At 40.9% G+C, this 25,809-nt stretch overlaps 1 protein-coding gene across 1 annotated transcript in view; it reads right to left on the reverse strand.

Annotated features, from left to right (window-relative positions):
• Positions 1 to 375: 375 nt before the first annotated feature.
• Positions 376 to 25,809, reverse strand: part of pemt (phosphatidylethanolamine N-methyltransferase) — a 70,034-nt gene continuing 44,600 nt past the window's right edge. Inside the window, exons 5-7 of the mRNA XM_083993818.1 lie at positions 20,401 to 20,512; positions 6,744 to 6,818; positions 376 to 1,202 (exon numbers count right to left, since the gene is read on the reverse strand). Coding sequence (XP_083849944.1) covers positions 1,154 to 1,202; positions 6,744 to 6,818; positions 20,401 to 20,512 — 236 coding nt within the window. The 3' untranslated portion in view covers positions 376 to 1,153. The remainder of the gene's footprint in view (positions 1,203 to 6,743; positions 6,819 to 20,400; positions 20,513 to 25,809) is intronic.

Raw genomic sequence — 25,809 nt, forward strand, 5'->3', positions numbered from 1 at the left:
TCTTACCTAACTTAAAAGTATGTCAAGAAGATATGGGCCTAAACTTGATAAAAGTAAAACAGAATCCTGTGCATCACTCACACTAGATATCATTATTAAGCGCACTGTAGCTACTTAATCACAAACCAATCAAATGCTTTATAAGGGGAGCTGCATTAGAGCGTGGTTGTTACAGTCCATTACTGCTGGCTGCAATCAAAGAAGTAGATCAGTCCTAATTTCCCTGAGTCACCGAAGAGAAGAATAATCATGCGCTGGTGCCTTCCCACACACATTGGCATCTAAGAGGCAGATATGCAAAGTGTCACCTTAAGTGCTTCCATTAGTTTGTCTTGATTTCTCCAGACACAAAGAACAAGTTCTTTACATCGGGGCTCCTTCTTCTCCTTCTTTTATTACATTAAAAAAAACACCACATCAATCGACAGAACATCACCAAACACTGTGTTATTCAGTATGGAATGATTTGCATAGGTGTGTGAAGTCAGCGCTGGTATAACTTTTGTATGTGTGGATGTGTGTTGACATGAAATGAAATCATGGTGGGGGTGAATAATTGCATTTAAAATGAATATTTGTATATGAAATCTCACATTTGTAATCAATGGAGAACTTATGGCCATAATGAAAGGCAATCTCTCAGTTACTTCCCTGTACATCTTGTTGACAGCTTGAAATGGAGCCCCTATAAAAAAGAACAAAGCCTGTATAGGTCAAAAAGTGTTTATACTCACATATAAATACACCGTAGAGGAGGTTCACAGTTTTAAATGTCACACAGCTCTTTGTTGTGACACAGGAGGCTGTATACAATATTTTTCAGCTCCGAAGCCAGACTCCTCAAATAGAGGGAGTTCTCCTATATAAAAGTGGTATCAATACTGTCATGTGTAAAATATCACACTAACTTGACATCTAATAAAGTATGTCACACATCACAAGGAACACATAAAAGAGCTTTCACATTCAGTAGAGTTTAAAGTCAAGGAGAAGAGGAACATTTGGAGCAGCAGTGTGAAGTTTTCCTTTGTGTCCACGCTGGAGGTGGATTAGCCGCTGAGAGGTCTGTCTGTTGATAAGTCCATCTGTCTGTCCACATGACAAGGACGGGAATCCTCGTCCACACCAGCGGCAGGAAATGTCTGGGAAGCGATTATTTGCGGCGCTGACTCCTCTCCTCATAGATCTGTTCAGTGAATGGTCTGTAAATACAGCAGAACAAACATATAATGGGACAATAAATCAGAGGCTGGATCGCCGTACCACTCTGTGCCAGGAGCGAATGTGTGCGCGTGTGTGTTGAACCGTGAGGCGGTCTGTGTATGTACCATACTGTATGTGTGTGTATGATAGGAGGAAGCCTCATGTCTCTGCATGTCCCTCAACTCTGCTGCACTTGGATGCACATGCAGTTTTGCAAAGGTGGCCACTACATCAAACTAACAGCTGTACCAGGAAACAGCTACTGTACAACTAAGGTGGAGCCAAGAGAGAAAACATTTGATTCTGAAACAACACATACACATACAGTGGCAAAAGTTTGGGCACCCCTAAACAAAATTTCTGTTGATATGAAGAGTTGAGCAAGTGGAAGATGAAATGATCTCCAAAAGGCATAAAGTTAAACATGAAACACTCCTTTGCAATATTTGAAGCAATATCAGTCAGTGTACTATTTTTGTTTTCCACAATTTTAGAGTGAGAGTTTTAGAGTGTTGCTCAGATGACTTTGACCAAGGTATCAGACAAGATATTTACTATTTACACACTGTGATAGTTTCCTAAGGGGGGGCTAGTAGATATTAACTATGCAGGGTGGCCAAACTTTTACTTTTCTGTCATTTTGAAAATGTAAAAGATGAAAATAATAAAAATAATAATAATATGGGGAATGTGTCATCTGCAACTTTATTCCTTTTGGAGATCTTTTCATCTTCAACGTGCTGAACTCTCCAAATTAATAGAAATTTTGACCAGGGGTGTCCAAACTTTTGCATGATTTAAAGGGGCATTATGTAAGCTTACCTGTCCAATTGATTATTCCAACAAAAAAGCGGTAGCATATAATGTAAAAGTGTAAAAAAAAAAAAGTAATGTCCACCCCCAGAGTGAAAAGCAAGGACACACACTCTTTGGCTGCTCCTCCCAGTCCCCTGTGCCATAGACTGACTTCACAAAAGACCTACCAGCCCTAATGGGCTCTTTGTGTTGAGTCATTTGGGGTGTACAGATTTTAAACCTCACCCCAAGGTTTGAGTCACAGGCTATGACACTGTTGGCTCCATCTGACTGAACAGAACGGTCAGGATGCTAACAGTTAGCTACCATGGTAAAGATGCAGTCAATCTTTTGAAAAGCTAGAGAAGGCTTACTCCTTCATTGGTAAGATACAGTACTTAGCGGCAGAAATGCTGCATTTATGCCATCATGCATGTAATTCTATGTCCCCATCCTGGTAAAAATAAAGTATTGTGTGTATAATTATATACGTGTGTGCTTGCATAAAATGTGAGGTCACCCCCAGGTGTGGGAGTTTGAATGTGTTCACCCTCATTTATTTTTGTAAGGAAGTTCTCTGATGCACAATTAATGGTGCTTTTGCAATCAGGGTCGTTTGTATGCACAGGTGAGCTGAGCATGTGTGTAGGGTGCCCTCAGCTGGAGGAGCCAAAGAAGAGGAAGACATGTTTTGAAAACCTGAAAGTACAGTAGCTGATGAGCTACTCTAATTGGTCAGCTAGTCTCAAATGCAGTAGCCAGTCAGGGTGCGCTACTTCACCATAGCTTAGCTTCTTTATGACTGCCCTGGACATTTATAATGCACTGTCTCATGCAATGCATACAATTCTCCAAGCTAACACACTTGCTATGTCAATCAGCAGCAGGCTAACTGCTTGATGTTTACTTATGACAGCTTGTGCAAATGCCTGGATAAAGCACTGAGCACAGTGTTGAGTGGAGTTTGTGTAAATCCTGTGCAAACAATTCTGCATAGTTTAAAGCTCTGTCTCTGGTTTACAAAACATGATATGACACTATTGTGGACAAAGGATTATACAAAGGCATCAGAAAAAAACATTGATTTGTGTTACATTTTCTGGATTTATGCTCTGTTCAAGATTAAAATGTAGAACTGATCTTGGTCTGATCTTAAAGTGAGATAGGCCTACCGATATTTTCTATGTCTTTACTATGAGGTGACATGGACTTTCTCCAGGAGTCTCTTGTATATCAGTAATCTGGATCATGTCAGAAAGTTTCTTCTGTTCTATTTCACATCCCAAATGTTATTTAAGCAGAACTCTGGTGGTGTGTATGTAAACCATACTCACTTACAGACAATCTCTTGTTGATGGAAAGGCACCAACTAGAGGGTGGAGTAAGTTGAAGTAAATAACATAGAATTATTATTAATAGCTATAAATAGATCAGTCCTCATGAAGGCACTTGAGGACGTCAAGCCCCAAGAGACCAAAATAGCTAGAAGCAGCTTCCTGTTAGTGTAATCTATGGATTTGATGGTGGAAGCGTATTAGGATCATTATATGGTGTCAGCGTTTACCACTCCATCTCACGTTGTTTCATATGGTTATTATGAACTAATTTAAAAAATATATATAATTCTCTGTATGGCTCCGGTATCTATTCCACTATCGCTTTTTACCCATCCAAGTCACTGTATGAGGTAATATCCAACCGGACGCATTGCTACTTTCACGTAGTTTAACTAAATGAGATCATTCAGAACCTTCGCCAGAGGCAAAAGATAAATATAGAATATGAAATCTCTTCCCAGCATGTGGTAAAATCTGGCAGCTGCCTTCCCTTCAATTCACAGGTTGGGGCTAAATGACACAATTGGTGTTCGGCGCCGCTGGAAACCACTGGAGTGACATGTGCACCTGCGCTCTCATTCACAGTATGTGTTAATACGAGACATTTTCAGAAAAGCATGCTTCTGACACTGTTGAGGCTGAACTCTCTTTTCCTATTCAAGTCTAATGTGATCCCCCCCCACCCCCCCACCCCCACCTTTTCGCTCATTGGGCAAATGAGCCCACTCCCACCTAGCTAAACAAAGATGGCTGAACCTTTCCCTGCAAGAAATAAAGGTGAGGAGATGTGAATAGAAAACCAGAATAAATTCGAGAAGCCAGGCGTGGGTGGCTAACATGGGCTCGTCAGATGTCATTTGCTGACTTGTATCCAGACCGGCAAACACTAATTATCCAGTGTCTGTGCTTTGATTTATATTATAAATGTAGGTCAGTTGTCTTATGACCAAATCAATTTATCAATTTCCACTACTTACAACTATCAAGGTGAGCACTTTGTTGTGTTCCTATTATGGAGATCGAAATATGATTTTGCTGTATAAGTTTGAACAAAGTGGAGTATTCATTTGTTTGTTATGCTGCTATAGATCCTTCACACATCTAACGCCAAGGACAGCTGCTAACACCTACTCATGCAAACATGACCTCACCTGCTGGAGATGAGACACACAATGGGGCTCTGAGTAAGTGGACATATCAATGGCTTCCACGCCTGAGCTCTGCCTCATTTGTGACTGGCTTATGCAGCAACAGCATGTTTGTGTGTTTCCGTGGGAGTGTTTGTTCCATATGCGTGTGTCTACGGAGATGTCCAGAAGTAGGTCAGTCAATTTTCCCTTTTTTGTTTTTTAAAAGTCTTATCATCGATTCGCAGGAGGAGGAGGATCAGACAGAGGGAAAAAAAAGCCAACAAGGCTTTTTAACATGTGAAAGAAAGAAAAAAAGAAAGAAGGAAGAAAAAAGAAAGAAAGAAAGAAAGAGAGAAATCGCACCATGTATTTAACTTCTTTTTTTCCTTCAATTCAGCTTTTCGCAGAACTAATGAATGGAGGTGACGTTTGAGAAGAAAACACAAGAGAGGAAGAGGTGGAGGATGTCGGGGTGGGAGTAGAATGGTAGCTTATTATTCTACCCAGGTGACCTTATTAACTTGTGTTTGAATGGCAGGTCCACATTTACCAATGTACATGGGTAACCTGAACCCAACCTCTAGAGCCCAACAGAAGTATGAACGAATAAGCTTGTGTTCTACAATGAAATTGTTAAAATAGAACTGGTATTTACTGAATCAGTCACATCAATCATGCATTGCATGGCTGGGTCATGTATTAGCAATGTGTGCAAGTTAGGATGTAGCTGAGAACTTCTGTGGAACTGCTTTGAATGCTTTCAATGGAAAAGCCTGCTCCAAAAGTCACTATGTCACTGGGTGACGCAATACTCTAATCATCATATTCATAACATCAGCGTGTCATATTAGCCTTCTGTGTAGTGTAAGATGGTCCAGTTATGTATTATGTACTATGTGTTATCCCCTTCTGTGCTCGCATACACAGTATTCTGATATAACTGAATTAAAAATAAAACTGTTCTTATTAATGTTTTCCTGTTTCTGTTGTCAGACAATGGTAAAAGTATTAAATAGTGACTGAAACACTATTGAACTATACTATGCAAAGTGCCCTTGGATAATGTATATTATGATTTGGTGTGATACAAATTACACATTCTGTAAATTGTGTTTTTACTAAGCTTTGCTCAAATATGTCATTAGACTAAGTACAAAAAGACGCTTAAGAATCTGTAAATTCAGTAATTCTCGAGACCAAGGAGCTAAGTTGGTAACACCGCCTGTTAACACCACTGAGGAATTCATATCACTTTAATTCAGAACTCCAACACTTAGCTTGCTGACCATATCTATCTTCATTTCTCAGTCACAAGGCATTTGACTGACCATTGGTGTAATTTCATCACTCAGTCAGTCAGCAAGACACATTCACACTTTCAGACTTGGAGGAAAAAATAGCAAAGCATTTAATTCAACTTAATTAAATCTTGTATAAATAGTGCCAGTTCATTATATGCATTATCGCTCACATCTCATAGCCCCCTGAGCTAGATCAGGGCATACGCTGATTTACATGTAACTCAGGAAAACAAAGATAGAGTGCAATCCAATTTATAATCAACTGAATAACGACACAGATTGCACATGTAAGTATTTAAAGGGACAACGAGGAGTTTCTATTCGGTTATAAAAAAGTCTCACGTTAATGTGGATGAATCTCCGCTACCCACACTTGTTAATGGGCCCATTTTCGATAAATATATCGATCTGTCTCTATCTTTATTTTGTTATTATTAGTGGTGGCGGAAATGCTGGTCGAGCCGACCAGAGTTTCCTTCGTGGCGAGTCATGAGAATAACGCCGCCGAATCGCCGTTTATGGTCGGAACTACGGTGGTATGTGAACCTCTTTGAACCTCTGACTTTCATTATTGATGAATGAAAACATGAGTCTGTCTTGCGCCCGGTCAAAGAAATGTACGGTGTGCGCGGAGGCTCATAAATGTAGTGTGAAAACGCTTCGCTTTTCCAAAACTCCTCTAAAATAATTATATAGAGTAATGGTATGTTGACCCGAGATCTGTATCAACATAATGGATGAACACAAGGGAGTGTATGAAGACTTGTAGAGTTAGAAGAGAGAGTAGATCAAAACTGGGAGTTCCACAGGGAGTTCCACAGGGAAGGGTTTAAGGTCCCCTGATGATTTTCTACACTAACAGATGACCAGAGACAACTTTGTTCTCCCATTTCCTGTCTCTCTCTCTACTATCCTATCAATTAAAAGGCGAAAAAGCCCCAAAAAATATATAAAAAAAAAAGAAAAAAAAGACTTACCCCTCAAATCGTAATGCCACTTTGTAAGCCACCGCTACTATGGCTGTCAGGACAAGTCCAACAGGACTGGCTCCGCTATAGACAGAGGGACAAAACAAAAAGAACAGATGGAAGCAGATGGGTTAGGTTGGAAATATATTGAGAGCACAGCACATAATGAATATTTAGACCACTTCATGGTGGAGAAGCCACTACAGGCCAGTTACTGTCTGTTGAGTGTGTAATGGTGGTGAGCAGGAGAGGTGGAGAAGGAGGCAACAGAACATGGTAGAAATCTTTTTCTTTCTTTCTTTCTTTCTTTCTTTCTTTCTTTCTTTCTTTCTTTCTTTCTTTCTTTCTTTCTTTCTTTCTTTCTTTCTTTCTTTCTTTCTTTCTTTCTTTCCATGTCTAAAAATATTACAGAAAATAAAATGTAAATGTAATTCCATATGGATTGAGCCCAATTATTAACTTCTTGAATCCCAGAGAAAGAGGATTGAAATTGTATTATAGTTAGTGATAAATAATTTTAAAAAATTGTAACAAAACAAAATACTTTTAGAAATGTAATTCAAAATTGTTTTACTCAGTATGTCATCCTTGTGAAGAAAAATAAACACACGCACACAACATACTGACCTACATATATCTGATCAGAAAGTGACACACTGACACAGATTTTTTTCATCAAGGAAAAAAAGACACACAGGCACACACGGAAAGACATATTCACACAGGCACACACACAGACCTGCATGATGGAGGTAATTCAATGGACATTATTACATGTAAGTAAAAAAAAAAAAAAAAACTGTGATTGCCGGACTAAAAGCCCTCTCATGCAGTTGCGGCAGCTTTCATCTGATATCACTGTGGTTACATGTAACATGTTCAGTATACTCTGTGGGTGACCGTTTGATTTCTTGCCTTTTGAAACTTATCTTTGCAACATTTGTCATTAAGAAAGAAAGAAAGACGCATAACCAAATCGGTGAGAGCAGCAGCACATTGTGGGGCGTCTAAACTAGACTTGCTGATGAGGCTTATAAAACTGTCCACCCTGACCTACTTAAGCACACAGTAATGGAGGCACCAGTGCATATAGGAAAAAAGGGAATCACACTGTGTTCTGGTCTGTTATTTGAAGGTAAATTAGAAGAAATAATAAGGCAGTAAATACAGGCAAGACCACCACAAAGGATATTTACCAAGTTATTTTAAGTATGATTTCACTGTATTGTTCAATAACAGTAGAATAGTTGAAGAACAACTCATACTATACTTTTATTACCGAAAAAATGCTTGAGAAATGGTAGAGGAAGTCACTAGAAGAGTTATCTAACTCATGGAAAAGTTGAGGGTTGAGTTGGTGCCTTGGCATTTTGTCTGATACAGCCTTGTTCTGTCCCAAAAGATAAATTCAAGAGAGAAATGTTTTTGGTTTGAGCTTGTAATTACTAAGATGTAGTCTCTTAGTCTCGGTCACATTAAAGAACAGGTACACTATGCAACGGGTACATTTTTCACAGTCCTAAAAACTCACCACCTACCCTCCCCCCGGCCATCTGCATTTGTTTTCAACGAAGCCGGCGAGAAGGCAATCCGTAGAGCAATGTCTACCAAACTGCGTGGCGTTAACGAGAGATTGGGGATTACAGGATGTGTTTGTGTTGTAGTGCCATAAAGTCATCCATGTTACTCATGAGACGAGATCTGGGACACCGTGTTGAAATTGGTTTTTCAGTCTTTTTCCGCCACAGGTTTGCTTTTGTTCATTTCATAAGGTAATTTGTTTGGGTTCTTGCCCGCTGAACAATTCTCTCTTTAGTCCACAGCTTTCTAAATAGAAGTTCATGTCTTACATACCGATGTTTAAAAGGGGATAATAACCACATTCACCATCTGAAATCAACCTTTGCTACAGTAAGTAGCACAGTACAAAATGCGACCAGATCAGAGATGTAAGATTGAGATACCACCAGGGTTATGGAACTAATACTCTGATGAAAATGAGTGTCTGTACCAAATGCTTCAGTAATCCATTTAACAAGTGTATTTAAATGATTACAAGGAGCCTCGTGGTGACTAGATAAAGGATTAAGGGGGTTACCAAGGGCTTTTGGATTCAACCTCTGTGAAAACTTTGGAGAGGTGGAGAATATATATTTTTTGTAATTTGGGTGAATGGACCATTTATTGGATCAATTTATTGGGATTTAAGTCAACATTGCCGTCTTTGTTAGCCTACCACAATATAAAATAGAAATATCCTAATATTGAATCCCATTGATTTAATGTTTGCAGCTGAAACGCAGTGACTATTTTTGATTTTGCCCCCAGCAGCTCACTTAAAGTGTGATGAAAGGTGTCCACAAATCACTTCTTTCAATTCTTTTAACTGCCTTTGACCTTTGTGGAGATCACAAGAGCAGCACAAAAATGGGATGGCAGCACCAGCTCACAATGCATTGGGGGGCTCTGTGCCCAGATTTAGAATTCGAGGTCAGTACTTTTTCTTAGGTTTCACGAATTTCATGGAGGAAAACTTGTCATCTCCGAAACATTCTTAGGTATTTCATAGTTATAGGTCAGTAAGGGTAACTTATTTTACAGAGGTTACTGTGCTGGGCGTTCCCCTCTTTTTCTCTTGATCATTTGACACAGAGTACGCACATTCACCCCATCTATTTTTATATGTGTGTTGTATGTTGATGGCAGGAAGATGGAGGTGAAATTGCGGCTCTCTCGTGACTTGACTTCTGTGTCAGTTCGGTAACAGCTGTGATGCAGCTTTCATTGTCCCGCAACTCTGGCCTCAGTGAGACTCACTGATTGTGACACAAATCTGCCAGGATGATGAGTAAGAGCTGACTTTGTGTGGTATCTATATTTGCCACTGACCCACATTACAAACTATCATAATTATGGATAACATGTCTGTCGGCTGACTTGCTTGTGCCAAATTGGGACATTATCCTGGTCTAACACAGTGCATTAGGACAGCACTCCCCTCCTCTGTCCTTTCCACAGTGACTCAAGACACATCTTTTAGTGTGTCATCTCCTCACTTTGTGGATCAGGGACATTTCAGTATTTTTCACTGTAAAATGTATTTTTTTTTAGTAAGACACAATAACAAAGTGAACATCTGTCAGTATGGTGGTAGCGTCTGAATAAACAGACTTGTATTAATTTCCATCCTGTGTATCTGTCGAACTCACACAATGCTCAGTCTGCAAGCTGTGATGAAATCTGTGTCAATGCACATTAATATGTGTGTTGGTGTGTTTCCGTGCGTGTCATCAGGCTGCAGGTGCTGGTATTGTATTTGAATAAACGGATCGAGCAGATGGAGAAAATTAGCTCTGTCAGTCAGTATGTATTTTCGCCCTCTATCACTAAGTGGCCTGAAGGATGCAGTTAAAAATGTAAAATCTCACAACAAAAAAATTGCATACAATCAAACTGACAAACAAGAGGTGAAATCAACAGGATGTGTCTGACATAGGACTGCTGAAAACTGAGCATAATTACATGTGTGTCATGTCCACCTGATGTCACCACATGAGTTGACACACTGACATACATACTCATTATTCACATTCACAAAAAATGTTAATGACATTATGGCAGCCTCTGCAGACATTGACAGAGTTACACTGGTAGTTCACCTAATTTCAGAATTTAATAAATTTGTTCCATCCATCCATCCATCCATCCATCCATCCATCCATCCATCCATCCATCCATCCATCCTCTCTTGTCTTTTGGTTTTGATTGCTGTTCCAGTTCATCATTAACGATAATACGGAATTACTGTATTAACCATTACATTGCCGTTTTTAAGGAAAGTCTCTCAACATTATTTCTGTTTCGGTGCCTTAAACAGAAACAGACACCACTGACCCAATTTTGCATCATGTAACCAAATCTAAACAACATATTTTACTCACAAGACCCATCACTCTGCCTTTACTTTCTAAGCTGATGTGTGCCTGGTCTTTGTATACAGTACTACATTACCAGCACAACACATTTCCCTTCATTATCGTCTTCTATAAGCTTCACATTGCTGGGTTTTGGACTGAGTGGTGAGTGCGCTGAGTGATTCACTGCTGTCTGTGTGACTCCCGACCTGCTCTCTGGGAAAACTCAAGTCACTAGAGCGCCAATGAAAAGAGGGAATGACACATCCCTATACTCACATGTGTGAAATACTAAAATTATAACATCGCCAGTAATTAATTAATCGATTTTTAGTCAGACTGACACTTTGATGAATCTTTTAATAATATTTTCATTAAACTTATAATAGTGACACCAGATCACAGCAGAGACTGGGTTTAATAGGTGTTATGCTCTTCACCACTGGAATGAGCTCTAGCACAGTTTATAATTGGAGACAGTCATTTATTTTGAGTTTTACTAGCTTATACTTTTAATCACATGAATCAAAATTTTAATTACTGTGGCTGTGTGATTTGTATGATGGTTGTTTTGCAGTGAAAGAACTGCCTTGTGATCTCGTGGCTGCAGTAATTAGTTCTCAACTCTCTCTTGCAAAATCCAAACCCCAATCTCAATGAGAATTTTTGGAGAAAATTAAATTGTGAATCAAAACCAGAACTCTGAGGTCAAACAAAAACATGTTGACACACAAAACACACACACAGGACAGATTAGTCTTTTCTCATTTCATCATTTCATCTCATTCTGCAAATGGCATCACTCCTGTTCCATCTGCCCTTCATGAAAAATAGCATCTGACTGAAAAACAGAAAACATGTCTTTATTATGTGGAGAGAAAATGCATCAACAGGGGCTGATTAGTAATAATAGTGCTGATGGATTAAGTGCCATGATGGAAAGCTACCAACTATATATCATGTAGTTGTTACCCCTTGCAGGTATTTGTGAGATACAAAGGGCTGATTTGTAAGTTCTCACTTATAACATGTTTTCTTGCCAGGAGCAGGTGTTGGAGTTTCATTATACAAGCTATAATAGACTCAGTACAGTATGTCTGCAGTGAGTCTCCATCAGAAAGTAACAGGCTAAATTGAATAGAATAAAAAGACGTGTGTCAGAAACAAGAAATAACAATGGTTGTGTCTCCATCACAGCAGACAGCACTTAGGAGGCTGAACTCACAACGTTTCTCTTTGACAGGTAACTTAACAGCTGTTAATATTAACACTGGCTGTGGAGAAGTAGCTCCTTTGGTCAACCAGTTCATCTACTCAAATAGTGTATTTCATTTGTGTATTTGTGCATTTGCTTGACATCTTTAGCCATGAGATTACACATATTTCATACAAAACCTACAAGCATCTTGGACTACACTGAATTAACCAAAAATTATAACAAGTCGTGAAAACAATGATTTTTGATTTCAGTCAGATTTATGGCCAATGTTGATTTGATTATAAGTCCAAAATGCACTCATCCTCTCCTTATGTTTGCAGGAACTGTCTTCTGATTCTTTAGCTGCTAATTGCCTTGCTGTATTCAGCAGCTGGTTGCTACAGTAACTTCATCCGCTTCCTGTTCAGGTTGTGTGCAGTGAATGTTGCAGATTCATCTTACAACTAAAAAATGATGAAGTGAGTGTCTGGATTTAAATCAGACGTCTTTTAGTGAATAAAAAACAAAAAACAGGTACAGTGTGGCTGCCAACAATTGCCAATAACATAACTGATTGACATCATCACGTCACATTCACCTTTTACTCCTAGAGCATCCTAGGTACTGTATTGAAGTCAGTTTTTAAAAAACTCTAAATGAAATGCAGCTCTTGCAGTTTTTTTAAAGTATATATTTTTGGCTTTTTTAATGGATAGGACATTAAAGAAGACAGGAAATGGGGAGACAGAACAGTCTTTGCAGTTTTTAACTCATTTTTGAAATATGAACTGTTTTTATCAATAGGAGTTTTAACTCATAACTTATATTAACTTATTTATTCCTAATAATATGTTCTTTCACATTTTACATCCATTCAGCTCACCTGCTATGCCTGCATATGTGAGGAGAGACCGGAGGATAAACCAAATCAGACCTCACACCAGCACCAGTAGCACCACTCGCTCAGACCTCAAGCACTCTTAACAAGCAGGATGGTAAATCTTCTGAATTGTGACTGTATACAACTCGTGGAGTTGAGGGTGAACGTTGGAGGAGTGGAGTCGGGGTGGAGTGGACGAGACAGAGCCACTGCATCACTGCTGGGAAAAAAGACCTCAACATCTACTAATGCACTTCCCTGTGTGATTAGAGAGCACAAGGGAACACAAAGAGCAGATGTCATGTTTTTCAAGGGGTTTTGTATAATTTATCAAAAGACTAATAGGAATGACATTTGAACAAACGATGCCCATATGGAGCAGGTATTACTCTCTGAGGTCTGACGTATAGCTGGGAGATGATTTCTTATGAAAACACTTACATATACCGCGGGTTGACATACGTGAGCAAACAGACACGGACAGGTACAGCAGAGTGATCAACTGAGTCAGTCTTAATGACAGAGAAATCCACACTAAACTTTCCATTTGATTGAAAAGCACTTCAAGTCCTGCAATTATCCTCCTGATAACAGAGAATAAATGTAAGGTGAAGCCGTGCACTTAAATGGAGGTTTTAGAGGGAGGAGGAGGAGGAGGCTAAGACAGTGGGGAACCTGAGATGTTGTAAGAGTTTGTTGTTTTTTTGCAAAATTAAAACTCCTCCATCCTGGTCTTCACCTTGGATGTGTGAGTGTAAGGTGGATTTGGTGGTTTTTACCAATAGTGCAGACCAGATTTGGTTTCTACACCCTATGAAATATCTCAGTACAAACTATCTACCCAGGGTGAACCCCATCCTCACCCACTGTCGGCTTAGATTGGCTCCAAACCTCCTGTGACCTGCATGCAGCATGGATGGTGCTGATTCCAATTTACCAATATTATTCTTTCAGTTTCAGTTTCTTTATTTCAACTGGCACTTGCATTAGGATTATAAGAACTTACTTCAGGGAAAGAGAGGAATTAATCAGTTTTACTTGGGCCAGTTTATCATATTCTTCCAGGCATGTCCTCATTAATTCTATGTGACTGGACAGAAAGCATCTGTGAACTGCCTCTTTGTGTTGTCCTGAGAGGACTTCTGATCTTTTTAATCCTTGACCAAGGGTGTTCATGCTCTGTTAGTGAATTTGGTGGGAGAACCAACTCAGAGGTAGCCTGATGCATCAGCCGCTTATTTCATTACATTTCATGTAGCGTCTGAACACGAGCCATAGGGATTCGTTTGCTTCCGGGAGGCGGTTGCTTACATTTGCTTCAACTAATCGCTGCTGCTTGGTGGTCACGTGTGCTGTACACCGGTTAAGCTCATAGGTTAATCTTGAGCGCTTGAGTTCAACGTCATCGCCTTCACTTACCCGTCTGTTCGCTGATTGGTCCGTCCGCTCTGGCGGACGGAGCAAACCGAAACGCATTGCTAGTTTCCTGACTACATGGTTGAGGCAAATGAAATTTGCCGGAACCAGTAGGCGGCGCTAGCCTGGCTAACTCAGAGGGACGAGGAGGCTCTAAACTGCTTTTTATTTCGTTATTAAGGCCACTGTCAGTTTGATTTATACTGTACTGTATGTGGAATCAAGTTCGAAACAGCAGGAACCTGACCCAATAAAGTCACCACAACAACAAGGCTCCAGGCCTAGATAACACCCACCCAGAGTTTGTGATCCACCAAAGTGAAGCAACATCCTGCCTGGCTGTGCACTTTCTTCTCTGTGTGCCTCCAAGGTCGATCCAAGCTCCCTAAGATATGGCGACAGGCTGCTGTCATAGCCCTGCTGAAACCTAATAAACCTGAAGAAGATCCCAAGGCCTATAGACCAATCTTGCTGCTCTGTGTCCCTTTTAAGATTTTGGAGAGGATGATCCATAGTCACATTGAACCAGTTGTGGAACCACAGCTCCCCAGGGAGCAGGCTAGCTTCCGGCGGGGTAGGTCAACAGTGGACCAGGTAATCATCCTCACACAAGACCTTGAGGACAGCTTCCAGGCCAAAGGAAAAGCTGGGATAGTCTTAACTGGACCTGCAGCCGCCTATGACACCATCTGGCACCGTGGACTCAACCTCAAGCTGCTGAGGACCATCCAAGACCGGCAAATGGTGAACTTCATCATGGACATGCTGTCAAACCGCAGCTTCATCCTGCAGACCAGCAAAGGCCAGGGTAGCAGACTTACACTAGAAGGCTGAGAACAGGGTCCCGCAAGGGTCTGTCCTTTCACCGAAGCTTTTTGCTATACACATATACAACTTACCGGAGACAACATCAAGAAGGTATGGGTACGCAGACAACCTATCATGACACAACAACCAACGTGGAGGGCGGTGGAAGAGGATCTGAACCAGGACACCTCAATAACAGGGAAGCCAACAGGGGGCTTGAGGTATTCATAGACAACAAACAAACGGAGTTCCAGCAGGCCCCAAAGTACCTTGGCGTATGTCTGGACAGGACACTGTCCTTCAGACAACATATCAAGGAAGTGAGGGCTAAAGCAACATCAAGGGTCTCGCTTATTTGTCGCCTCGCTGGCATGACCTGGAGTGCCTCTGCCAAGGTACTGCGCATCTCCACATAAGCCCTTGTCTTCTCTGTAGCCAAGTACTGTACCCAGCCTAGAGCAGAAGCCCACATTCCAAGAAGATTGATGCAGCCACTAACAACGCCCCTTTGTATTATAACTGGCTGCCTGAAACCCACCTCGATACCTGCCAGTCCTAGCAGGAATAGCCCCAGCCGGTTTACGGCGAGAGGCTGCCACCCTTGCTCAGGAACACGACTGGCACTTCCTGCACAACATCACAACTAGGACAGCATCCCTATGCAGGCTCAAGTCCCACCATCCTTACAACAGGACAGCACAAGCGATGCTTAGTTGTATCCCAGAGGACCTGTCTACAAAAGCATGGCTGGCAGCAGCCTGGAAGCGGGAGGGGAAGTCGGCAGGACACACACGCTCACACCAGTATATCCAGGACCCTAGAGATGGCATTAAAGGAGATGATCTACCCAGCAGGCAATGGACCCTCTTGAACCGACTACTCTATGAAGAGGTGGGGCCTAGTGGACAGTGAAGCATGTGACTGCGGTGAACCTGAGCAGACTGCCGACCACATAATACCACCTGTCCCCTGCACAGACCACCATCAGAGGAAGGCCTCTTCGAAGTAGGACCAGAGACAAGGGTGTGGCTGCACGATACAGATCTGGACATGTTATGACGATACACAAACAACAACATGGCTGAATTCTTAAATAGGTGAGGATAAAAAAAAGGTTGGTGATCATTATATATTATGATGTGTCTGATGCAATATACCTTTAAAAACGATAAGGTGTGCACAAATCAAATCGGTCTTAATGCTCTCTGAGGCCAGTGTGATGTAACATAAAAATCTGTGTTGAAAAAGAAAACAACAAAAAACAAATGAGATAGTGTAGGAGTAAAAATAAGGTGTCAGCAGCGTCGGTGCAGGAGCGCATCTGACGCAGTGTTCCAGCAGCTGGGGCCACAAGACTAAAGGCAGTTTCAACAACTACCAAATGTTAAAACAACCAGGAGGCCCGAAGCACATGACCTGAAGAGTCTGATAATCACATCTGACAGAGATGTGTGCAGCTCTGCTCTGTGGAGGTTTGTAGGCTGAAGGAAAATTTTTAAATTTAATTCTAAGAAACTTTCCTTAAGTGGAAGCAGAGATATGCTGGTGTTATATAATTATACGATTCTGATGCAAAAACAAGAGCACAAATGCGATTATATTTGGACACACAGGAGCGATCTTGTTGATGTGTGATCGTGTTTGCGGCCATGAATATTCGCTTTGTGCTTTGTCCGTGTTTTGCTGTTTTGGTCCCTCTGCCGTTGCGTCCTGCACATACTGTGTTATGTGCTAGTAGTGCGGGCCGGAGCTGAATAGCAGCGGCGTTGTGCAGAGTCAGGAATGGAGCAGCGTGCTTTTGCCCGGAGCAGAGAGTGACCTATGAGAAGTCAGAGTGTTGTTGTTCTCTCCCGCGCGCGGAGATATGACTCCATCCCGCAAGCTCAACACATGATAATTCTCCATGATACAACTCAAGGGCAACATTCACCACACTGTTCATCACTCTGGCAATGTTATGGTGATAAGACAGATGAACTGTCCCACTGTGGACTTGACTGGAGGGTTTTTTTTCTCTTTCAAAGTGTGAGAGAGCAAACAAAGAGGGGCAATAGTTTCAGGAGCTGAATGCAGCTTCGTTGTCAGTGACTGAGCCAACTATTGATGTGAGGTATTTACACTGCATGCCATCACATCAGTGATCAACAGAAAAAAAAAAGATGACAGAAGCTGAGGCACGTGCAAAATACAACCATGCGTTCAGTATTACTCGCACAATAACTCTGACTGTCTTCTATATCCCTCTGGATTAAAACAACATGACACCATGAATCCTGCCTTCTCTGAGTGTGACGTGACGTTGATTTTCTACTGTTGCATTTCTAACAGAGAAGCTGCAGGGAGTATTTGCAACAATCTGCAGTCTATATTCTAAATACACTAACATTGCTATCCATGCAGATAAAAGGACTTTAACATAATGATGGAATCCAGAATCTGGTCAAAAATTATATAGGGACCTTTAATTTTCCTATTTTTGATTCACGTACATTTTCTCTGTGTTAAGAACCATACATGTGCCTCAGAAAGCACATGTTCCCTTTTTCAGACTTGAGTTTCCAGATGTGTAACATGTCTGCATGTTTCCATCCAAAAAGAAGTAGTTCAGCAGCAGTACTTTTACTTGACCTCCATTTTCTCTTATAACTTGCTTTTCTAAACCTATATTGAATAAAATGTACTGCTAAGGATCAACGCTCTATTTTGCAGTGAGTCATGTTTACCTATAAATGATAAGCTGCCACTAAATGTGCGAGGACAGGGGACTAGTTTTGGACCACTCCTCCTGTTCAGTGCCACAGTTGTTTTTTGATAGAGGTGCTGCTCACAAAAATACATGATGCGTGACCACGGTGAAGGACGGCATCATGCAGCAATTTTAGCTCCGGTCTTCTGTATCTAGCAGCACAAGAGCAGCTCGCGCTCATGTATTAGTCTAAGTGCATCTGCTAATGTGTGTTGGCTAATCTCCTCTCCTGGTCACAGGGAGGTGTCAGTAAGTGGCCTAATGTGTGGGACGTAAACTGGCCCGGCACATGAAGCAAACTGGAAGGGGAGGGTGTGTGTGTGTGTGTGTGTGTGTGTATGTTTGTATGCAGGTGTCAGTGTGGAGGTTTTTCTCCCCGCCTCCTGATCTTTACTTCTAAATGCTAGTGGTGCCCTCTTTGTGCATGTGTGTGTGGACACGAGGTCCTTCAGAAGGACTGAAGTGCTCTCAGCACCGTGAAGAATGTGTTCAAGGGTTTACCACAGCACAGTTAACATACCTGAGTCACAACAGATGAAAGAAAATGAGAAGAATCTGTCAGCTGTCTGAGCCACAAGTAAAACAACAATACAATGAAAAGAATGCTATTATATAAGAAAACAGTATGTATTCATACATGTTGTCTATGTACAAAAGAAGGTTTATGAACAAATATGTGATGCATCTTGTTTTCTGGCAGTGTAATGTTGCACAGATAGAATTTCTGCAGGTAACTGATGGTAGCAGCCAACTTGTTATTTTCATCAAGGTTGAGAAAAAATGATCAAGGATAACCTGATAATGCAATAATTAATTTAGGGTCAGTCTTCACTTGAACAGACTTTAAGAGAGCATCAGCATCCACTGTGAGTTCATTTGATCAACTCGCCAGTTATTCAAGGTGGAAAAGAGCAAGGAGAAAAAAAAAGATTTTACTTATAACTGATGCTTCAAAGACAAACTGATATAAATAATGGGAATTTCCATTTTTATATTTAATACAGTGCCACCACATACATTCCTGTGTGTATGTAACAAACATTAAAAACATGAAGCTGCTGAAAAGTGGCCTCAGTTTATTCCTGCATCATTGCCTGATTTGGTTTATTTCCATTTCAAGCTGTTGCAGACTGAAACTCACTGTCTATTAAGAGCACTGCTTTGTTGACTAAATCGAAACCCTGGGACTGCTAAATGTGTTGCTACAGTATGCCTCAAGTTTACAGTGGGAACTGTTCAGAGGAGCAAATAAAGCAAGTAAGGAAGTTGTGACTTGGAAGTTCACTTGTTCCCTCTCGTGTCAAATCCAAGCTGCGACCTCCAGGGTTGAAAATGAAAGCCAACACGGAGGTGATGAAAAATGAATAAATAAATAAAAACTCCACTTCTTTAAATGGCCATTTGAAAGAATCGATCCTCATAGACTGCCATGTTAAAATCCCCAACTTAAAATCACTTTTTGGCTCTATGGCTGATTTCCTCCTTCATGATCACTGTAGGTTGGTGAAATCAGTATATAACTCATGTATTTAAACTGTATTAAGACTTAAAATTTTGCATAAGGGTGTGTCACTTTAAGGAATAGGTGAGTGATCATATGTCTGCCACATCCTGGCACACACAGAAGTCTGAAAGACATTTCCATTAGTATTTCTGCTGGAAATAAGTCTTGTTATCATTTTTAACTCATTTATTATTTTATTAGAAAGCACTTTGGTCACTCTTTGGACTGTTTAAAAGGATATATATATCACTAACTAGAAAAGCATTAAAATATATATCAAAGTTATATCAAGGATGCACATTAATGTAAAACCAGAAATGCCATCTGGCTTGGTTGTTTTTTCCATCATGAAGCACTGTAGAAATCTGCCCTGTCCTTCATACATCTAACACTCACACATGCATAGCCTCAGTTCACAGGTAGTTCAACCATAATAGTTCTACCTATTTTCAGAGATTTTATCCACTTTATTGGAGACTCGTCTGAGAGCGACACAAAGAGACAAAGGAATGAAGACAGAAGAACGGGTTGAGGCAGACGCTCCGACTGTAACACAAAAGACTCGAACAGAGGGTTTGAAGGTAACTGGTGGGAAACAGATGAGAGAGAGAGAGACAGAGATGCAGAGAGAGCAGGGCTGGGTGGCAGAAGACACTGGGCCGAGAGCGAATTCAATTCAAAGCCTGGAGAAAATGGAGCAAAATTGATTATCACAAAAAAAGGGACTTTAAAGATGCCTATAATTAGGCATCTAGCTCTGTGTGAGGAAGAACGGTGGACTAACAGCTTTTACCGAAGGATGGGCTCCTCAGACCCTGGAGCTCTCGCCTAGCAACCACGCACGCTGAGCTCCAAGCGATGCAATCACAGTTGTCATAGAGATGAGGCACACATAAAAAGTTTTTTTTTTGCCAGAGGAAAATGATTTCTGAACTTGGAAACCAAAATTTCCATTTGCAGGTCACAGCTTGTTATCTGTGCTGCTGCTACATGTCTTCACTGTGTGTGTGTGTGTGTGTGTGTTAACGGCTCCTGCTGACACAGTCGGAGAAAAATAACTCCTTGTTGTGATTTATTAGGAGCCAGTCTCTGCTACAGAGTAGACCTTCAAATTAAATTACACTCTTGCTCACCGAAAATCATTAACGTGACCTCTTCTCTGCTCACAAAGCGCACAAAGCGCACAAAGACACAGACTTACATGAGTGCCAGGCCAAGGTAGTTGGCAGTGCTGCCCCAGTACATTGGGTTCTCTGTGAAGTTGAAAGGAAAGCCTGTCACCTTCTCGTCCATCAGGATGCCAAAGTAATCACCTGAAAAACAGACACACACACTTCAGATTCATTCTGGAGATGATGAGAGGATCTTGGCCCAGTTTGATACCAGCACTGGTTTCATAACCGAAAAAACAATCTCTGTAAATTAATTTTCTATTTCCCTGCTCATGATGCTGGAGCCTATCCCAGCATGCGCTTGGCGAGAGGCAGGGAACATCTCTCGAGGTATAATGGTTCTTTATTCATCTCCAGGGTATATCAAGCAGTTCAAGTGGACCGGTGGACTGTTTCACCCCGTTGCCTTGGTTTCCAGCTTGTCGACTCATCCGCGATGATGCCATGTTTTAAACTCGGGCCAGACAGATCTTCAGTCCGTTTTGACGTTCTACGCTCATTTTTGACACGTTTCCGACAAAACAGCGGAAGACACTGAAGTCCGGCTGGTGGTGCACTGTGAGGGAACACGACCCTGGCACCACACGGCCCTGTTACCGCTGCACTGTCTGGCTGCCCCACCAGCACCAGGCTGCTACTGATGTCAACAGCATGACCGCATGGGTATGACCTCATGTGAAAACTCTGGAGCTCTAGTTTGATTATTGTAGCAAAAAATCAACAAGACGATCAGTTCTTTACATATTTTTTTAAGGGATGATACATTATGAAGGTGTGATGTGTATTCCTCAGTTTGTCGACACAGTTGTTGACACTGCGCGCGGTTCAAGCCTCTGGATGTGTATTTCCCACGGTCAGGGCTGACAAACATTTAGAGAGTGTTTTGCGTGGGGTGTGTTGCCAAGAGACCTGCTGTCATCTTCTGTGGTGTGTTATGATGTGGAGAGAGATCATCATAACAGGAATGTATTAGGGGGTCAGGATACACAGACCCTTACTGCCAAGTTTTGGTGTTGTTGTACGGTAATAGATGTGTTTCACTTCAGATGGAGCACACATCTGTGCCAAACTTCAAGAAACTCAGCACAGGAAGAGAGGAAATTAATGTTGACTGAATATTAGGAGTGGCCTGTTGACATGAGCAGCTGCTGGTGCTGCTTTTCAGCTCAGGTGATTAAAACATTGTAGAAGAGGAGAGCACATTAAGATCAGGTAATTACTCAAATCAACTTTATTTATAGAGATCAATAAAAACATATGAATAGGGGCAGTTTTTAACTCAGTTGGAAGAGCACCCGTGTGTTGAGGCTATAGTCCTCACTGCAGGCGGCCCCGGTTCGAATCCCACACCGAGCGGCCCTATCCTGCGTGTCATTCCCCCCTCTCTGTCTCCCATTTCCTGTCTCTCTCTCGACTCTCTTGTCCATTAAAGGCAAAAAAGCCCCAAAAATATACTTTCAAACCCCCCCCCCCCCCAAAAAAAAAAAAACATATGAATATTAAAATACCATAAAATTCATAAATAAGGTGCAATGGAATACAAATGAGCTAAATAAACATTTGAAATACAAGTAAAAGACCAAAGGGGCAACTCAACTGAATACCAGGGAGAACAAGTTTGTTTTTAAGGAGGATTTAGCAGCCACAGCAAAGGCTTGGTCACACGGTGCTCTGTCAGGGCATGGATAGTAGGGGCCCAGTCAGGTACTGGGGGGTCAAGCTCATTAAAAAACAAAGAGTAAAATCATAAAATCTAGAAACCAGGAGCCAGTGGAGTGAGGCCAAGACTATGTGATCTCCCTTGCATTTTCCAGTGAGGAGTCTGGCTGCAACATCACCTGTAAAACGTATAGGGAAACCATAGTACTGGGGCATACTGTATGTGCTAACAGTATGAGGTGCCCAAAGTATTTGTTTGGCCAAAGATATTTTAGATCATTTTTGACCAATTGTGTCCAAATAAATACAAAAGTCAGAACAATCACCGACTGATTTGTTCCCTAATTTGTTCAGTTTCACTGATGACACAAGATAAAGAAGCTTTGGATGCCAGACGTGTGTGTGTGTGTGTCGACAGTCGACTTTGGCCTTTAACAATGTCAGGTGCAGCTGAACTAGGACACGGCTTATTGGTGTTACTTACTGTAACCTGAGCACTTAATACGACTTGCTATGTAATAAGTTCCCTAGATATTGTGCACATACACGTACACACACAGAGACAAACACACTCATAATCTGACCCATTTTACTTATGAGAGGACATGAACATTCAAATACTTCCCTTACGCCTCTGTTGTCCACCCCCACACACACACACACACAGCTGCAAGCCCCCAGTAGGTAAAATGGACATGTTGAGTTACACATGCGGTGCTGCTGGCCCTGTTTTCTGTCAAAGAGAGGCAGTTAATGCCCAAGTTACATAACAATTTTCATTATATATGCTCATTTAAGCACCACAGGTAGGCCGGAATAAAAGAAAGAGAGATTATATAAACAAATGTGTTTGGTTGTGAATAGAGAACCAGCTGGCCTTCAGAACAATACCCTAACCTCATTTTTGACCTCCAAACTGACTACAGGTACTGTAACCCATTCAGATTTAAAAGCCGAGCAATAACATTTCTCTTTCCTGTGTTGCTGATTTTTCATTGAGGTTATGAAAACAGCCAACGTTGATTTGTCGTGGAGTAGTAGGACTTAGAGAAGTGGGTCTGTGATTAGCGGGGCCGTTCAGAGGAGTAAGGACCCTGGTGCAGCTGGTCGTCACATTATGACTGCGGGTAATTTGATTGTGTTTGGATCTTTGTTTCTGTCCCTGTGTCATCAATTTGAATCATCAGGTCACAGCGACTCGAGGGAATAAATATAGAAACAAATAAGACATACACACACCCCCCCACACACACATACTGTAGACACCCACTGCACTCCAATCTAGAGCAAGCAGCACTAATGAGTTCAGTAGGAAAACAACTATTAAGTTGAAGGGATAATCAGCTGGTTGAGGATGTCTCAGACAAATCAGTATTGCGTTGGCCGAGCAACATAAAAACTTTATTTTTAAGACTTCATACTTTGTAGGCGAACTTCAAAATGTCTGGGTTTGAATTAGAAAATATGTCCCTGCACTGGACTGGTTGTCCAATAAAGAAGAAAAACATATTCATTGTTATGTTCATTCATTCATGTTTTTGGTTATCTAGTTATTTTTATTTACATTTTCCTGCACTGAGGCCATTTTGAATAATACAAGTTTTGTTATTGTTAAACAGTAAAATGTTGTGATTTGCCACAAGTGTTTGAACCATATTGAGGGATCATTGCCCAATAAAATAAAAGAATAATAATAATGCATAACATATATTGGAATTTTTTTGCAAGCCCAATGCCAGCCCAATATTCGAGATAATTGTTGTGAAAAGCAAATAAGGAGCTGCAGCGTATGTCAGAGGAATTATCTCGTTCCACAGCTGAGGTCACTCATTGAATGGGAATGGTAAACACCATTTCCATTTAATGAGTGCCCTTTATGTCGAGCTGGTATCATTATATAACTGCTTTTACATACCGCTCCCCTGAGAGCAGTGTAATGGGTCAATGCTGTAGGCAATCCAACATAGCTCAATAGCAGAGAACATGAAATTGGAGTGTAATTAGTGGCTGGACATTTAATGATAATTTAGCCAGAGCATCCCCATCGGTAATCAAACGTTGAATGGAAAGTTAAAGAAGATTTTTAGCTTAACTATGCTACATTTTTACCATCATTAAACTGCTTCAGAGTTATTGTTGTGGTTAAATAAATGACTTGTTACTTGTTACAAGGAGAATGGAGGCTCTCTGCCTTCATGTAGCGTCCCTTGGCCAAAAAACAACCTTGCAAGATCAGTGACTCCGCTCCGGTGTCCCAGCTCTCATCTCTGTGGTACCGTGACATGTAACCTGCAATCTCTTGTTTACGACACAAATATACACTTTGTATAACATTATCCACTGCTCCATTGATTGCTTTCTCACAGACTTTGTTAAAAACAAACGCACATGAGCTGGAGGAGGGTTAGCAAAACAGCGGAAAAGCGACCAGACTCACATACAGTAATCCCCCTTTAAGCCATACTGTAATGAATTGCAATGAGCAGATGAAATTGGTTGAATAATATGAACAAAGGTAGCAAGTGGACTTTAAAATGGGAATAAATATAATTGTACTATGATTGATGCTGAAGGAGAGGTTGTGTTTCTGAAAATCACCATTTTATCTTTGCCTTGTCCATAGTATATCCTCTGAGGAGTCTGACTATGTCCATTTATGTTTTCCGAAAACCCACACTGCCTTTAATAATGAAGGTTAACACTTATTTCATACTTTAACATGTGACACATCAAAGTTCTCTTAACTGCTAGTTGACCTTGATGTTTGTATCTCGCTTTGTGGTTCTACTTGTCTTTTTTTAGATAAAATAACATTGTTAATAAAATATAGCCTATTAATAGAAATATTATAATAAATCTTCTTAATAAGGGAATAGAAATGTTATATTTTAGGAATTAATTCCTATCTTACCTCCAAATTCATGCATGACAAAGCTATTTCTGGCACTTAAAGGTGTACAGAAAAGAAAATTGAATTTGAGCCCACTTTGGGTGATAAAATTAATGTGATAACTCATCTTTCAGACGATGTAGGCCAAACTTTGTGCAAAATTCTATTTTTGAGTAAATCCGGGATGAAAGTGTGTATTTTTTTTTTCGCATTGGATAATGCAGGCGCACGGATTATACGTCAGCCTGTACACGATTCACCAGCCACTGATATTGGATCCGTAATCCGTCATTCAACGTCTGAGACACACACACACGGAGCTCGGTCTCACCCCAAGCTTTGAATATCCCGCCCGCTCGATAACGACCAATCAAATTAGTTTTCCTCACTCGGGTAAACTCGTGTTGCAGCTCGTGACAACTCGGCGCGACAAACGGCCATTTCTGTACACCTTTAACTAACTTTAACTTACCTTACACAGTTTCTTTCTTAAATAGCAGCAGCAACTGCAGAACAGAGCCGACTGCTAATTTACCTCTGTTGTCTCATTTCCTTTTGCCTTTATTTATAGGGTATAGTGTTATTTTGTTCTGAGAATCCTAATACAGTTTGAACAGCTATTTGAAGGAGCTATATTATAGAGAGCTGATCATATAAACAAACCACCTTCTCATAAATAACCAAATGCAGAGAATTATCTCCACTGAGAAACAGGGATGATTCATCATACCTGCGCTGTTCAGGCAGTCTGTCCATACCACTGGGGAAGCTGCCTACTGACTGATACTGGCCAGCTTTGGTGTTTCTCATGAGTCACCCTGGCATCCTTGAATAAAAACTTTATCCATGTTTTTTGTTCTTTAAAGACTTTGGAGGACGAGATATTAAG

Source organism: Trachurus trachurus (genome assembly GCF_905171665.1).
Source record: "Trachurus trachurus genome assembly, chromosome: 19".
Classification (NCBI taxonomy): domain Eukaryota; kingdom Metazoa; phylum Chordata; class Actinopteri; order Carangiformes; family Carangidae; genus Trachurus; species Trachurus trachurus.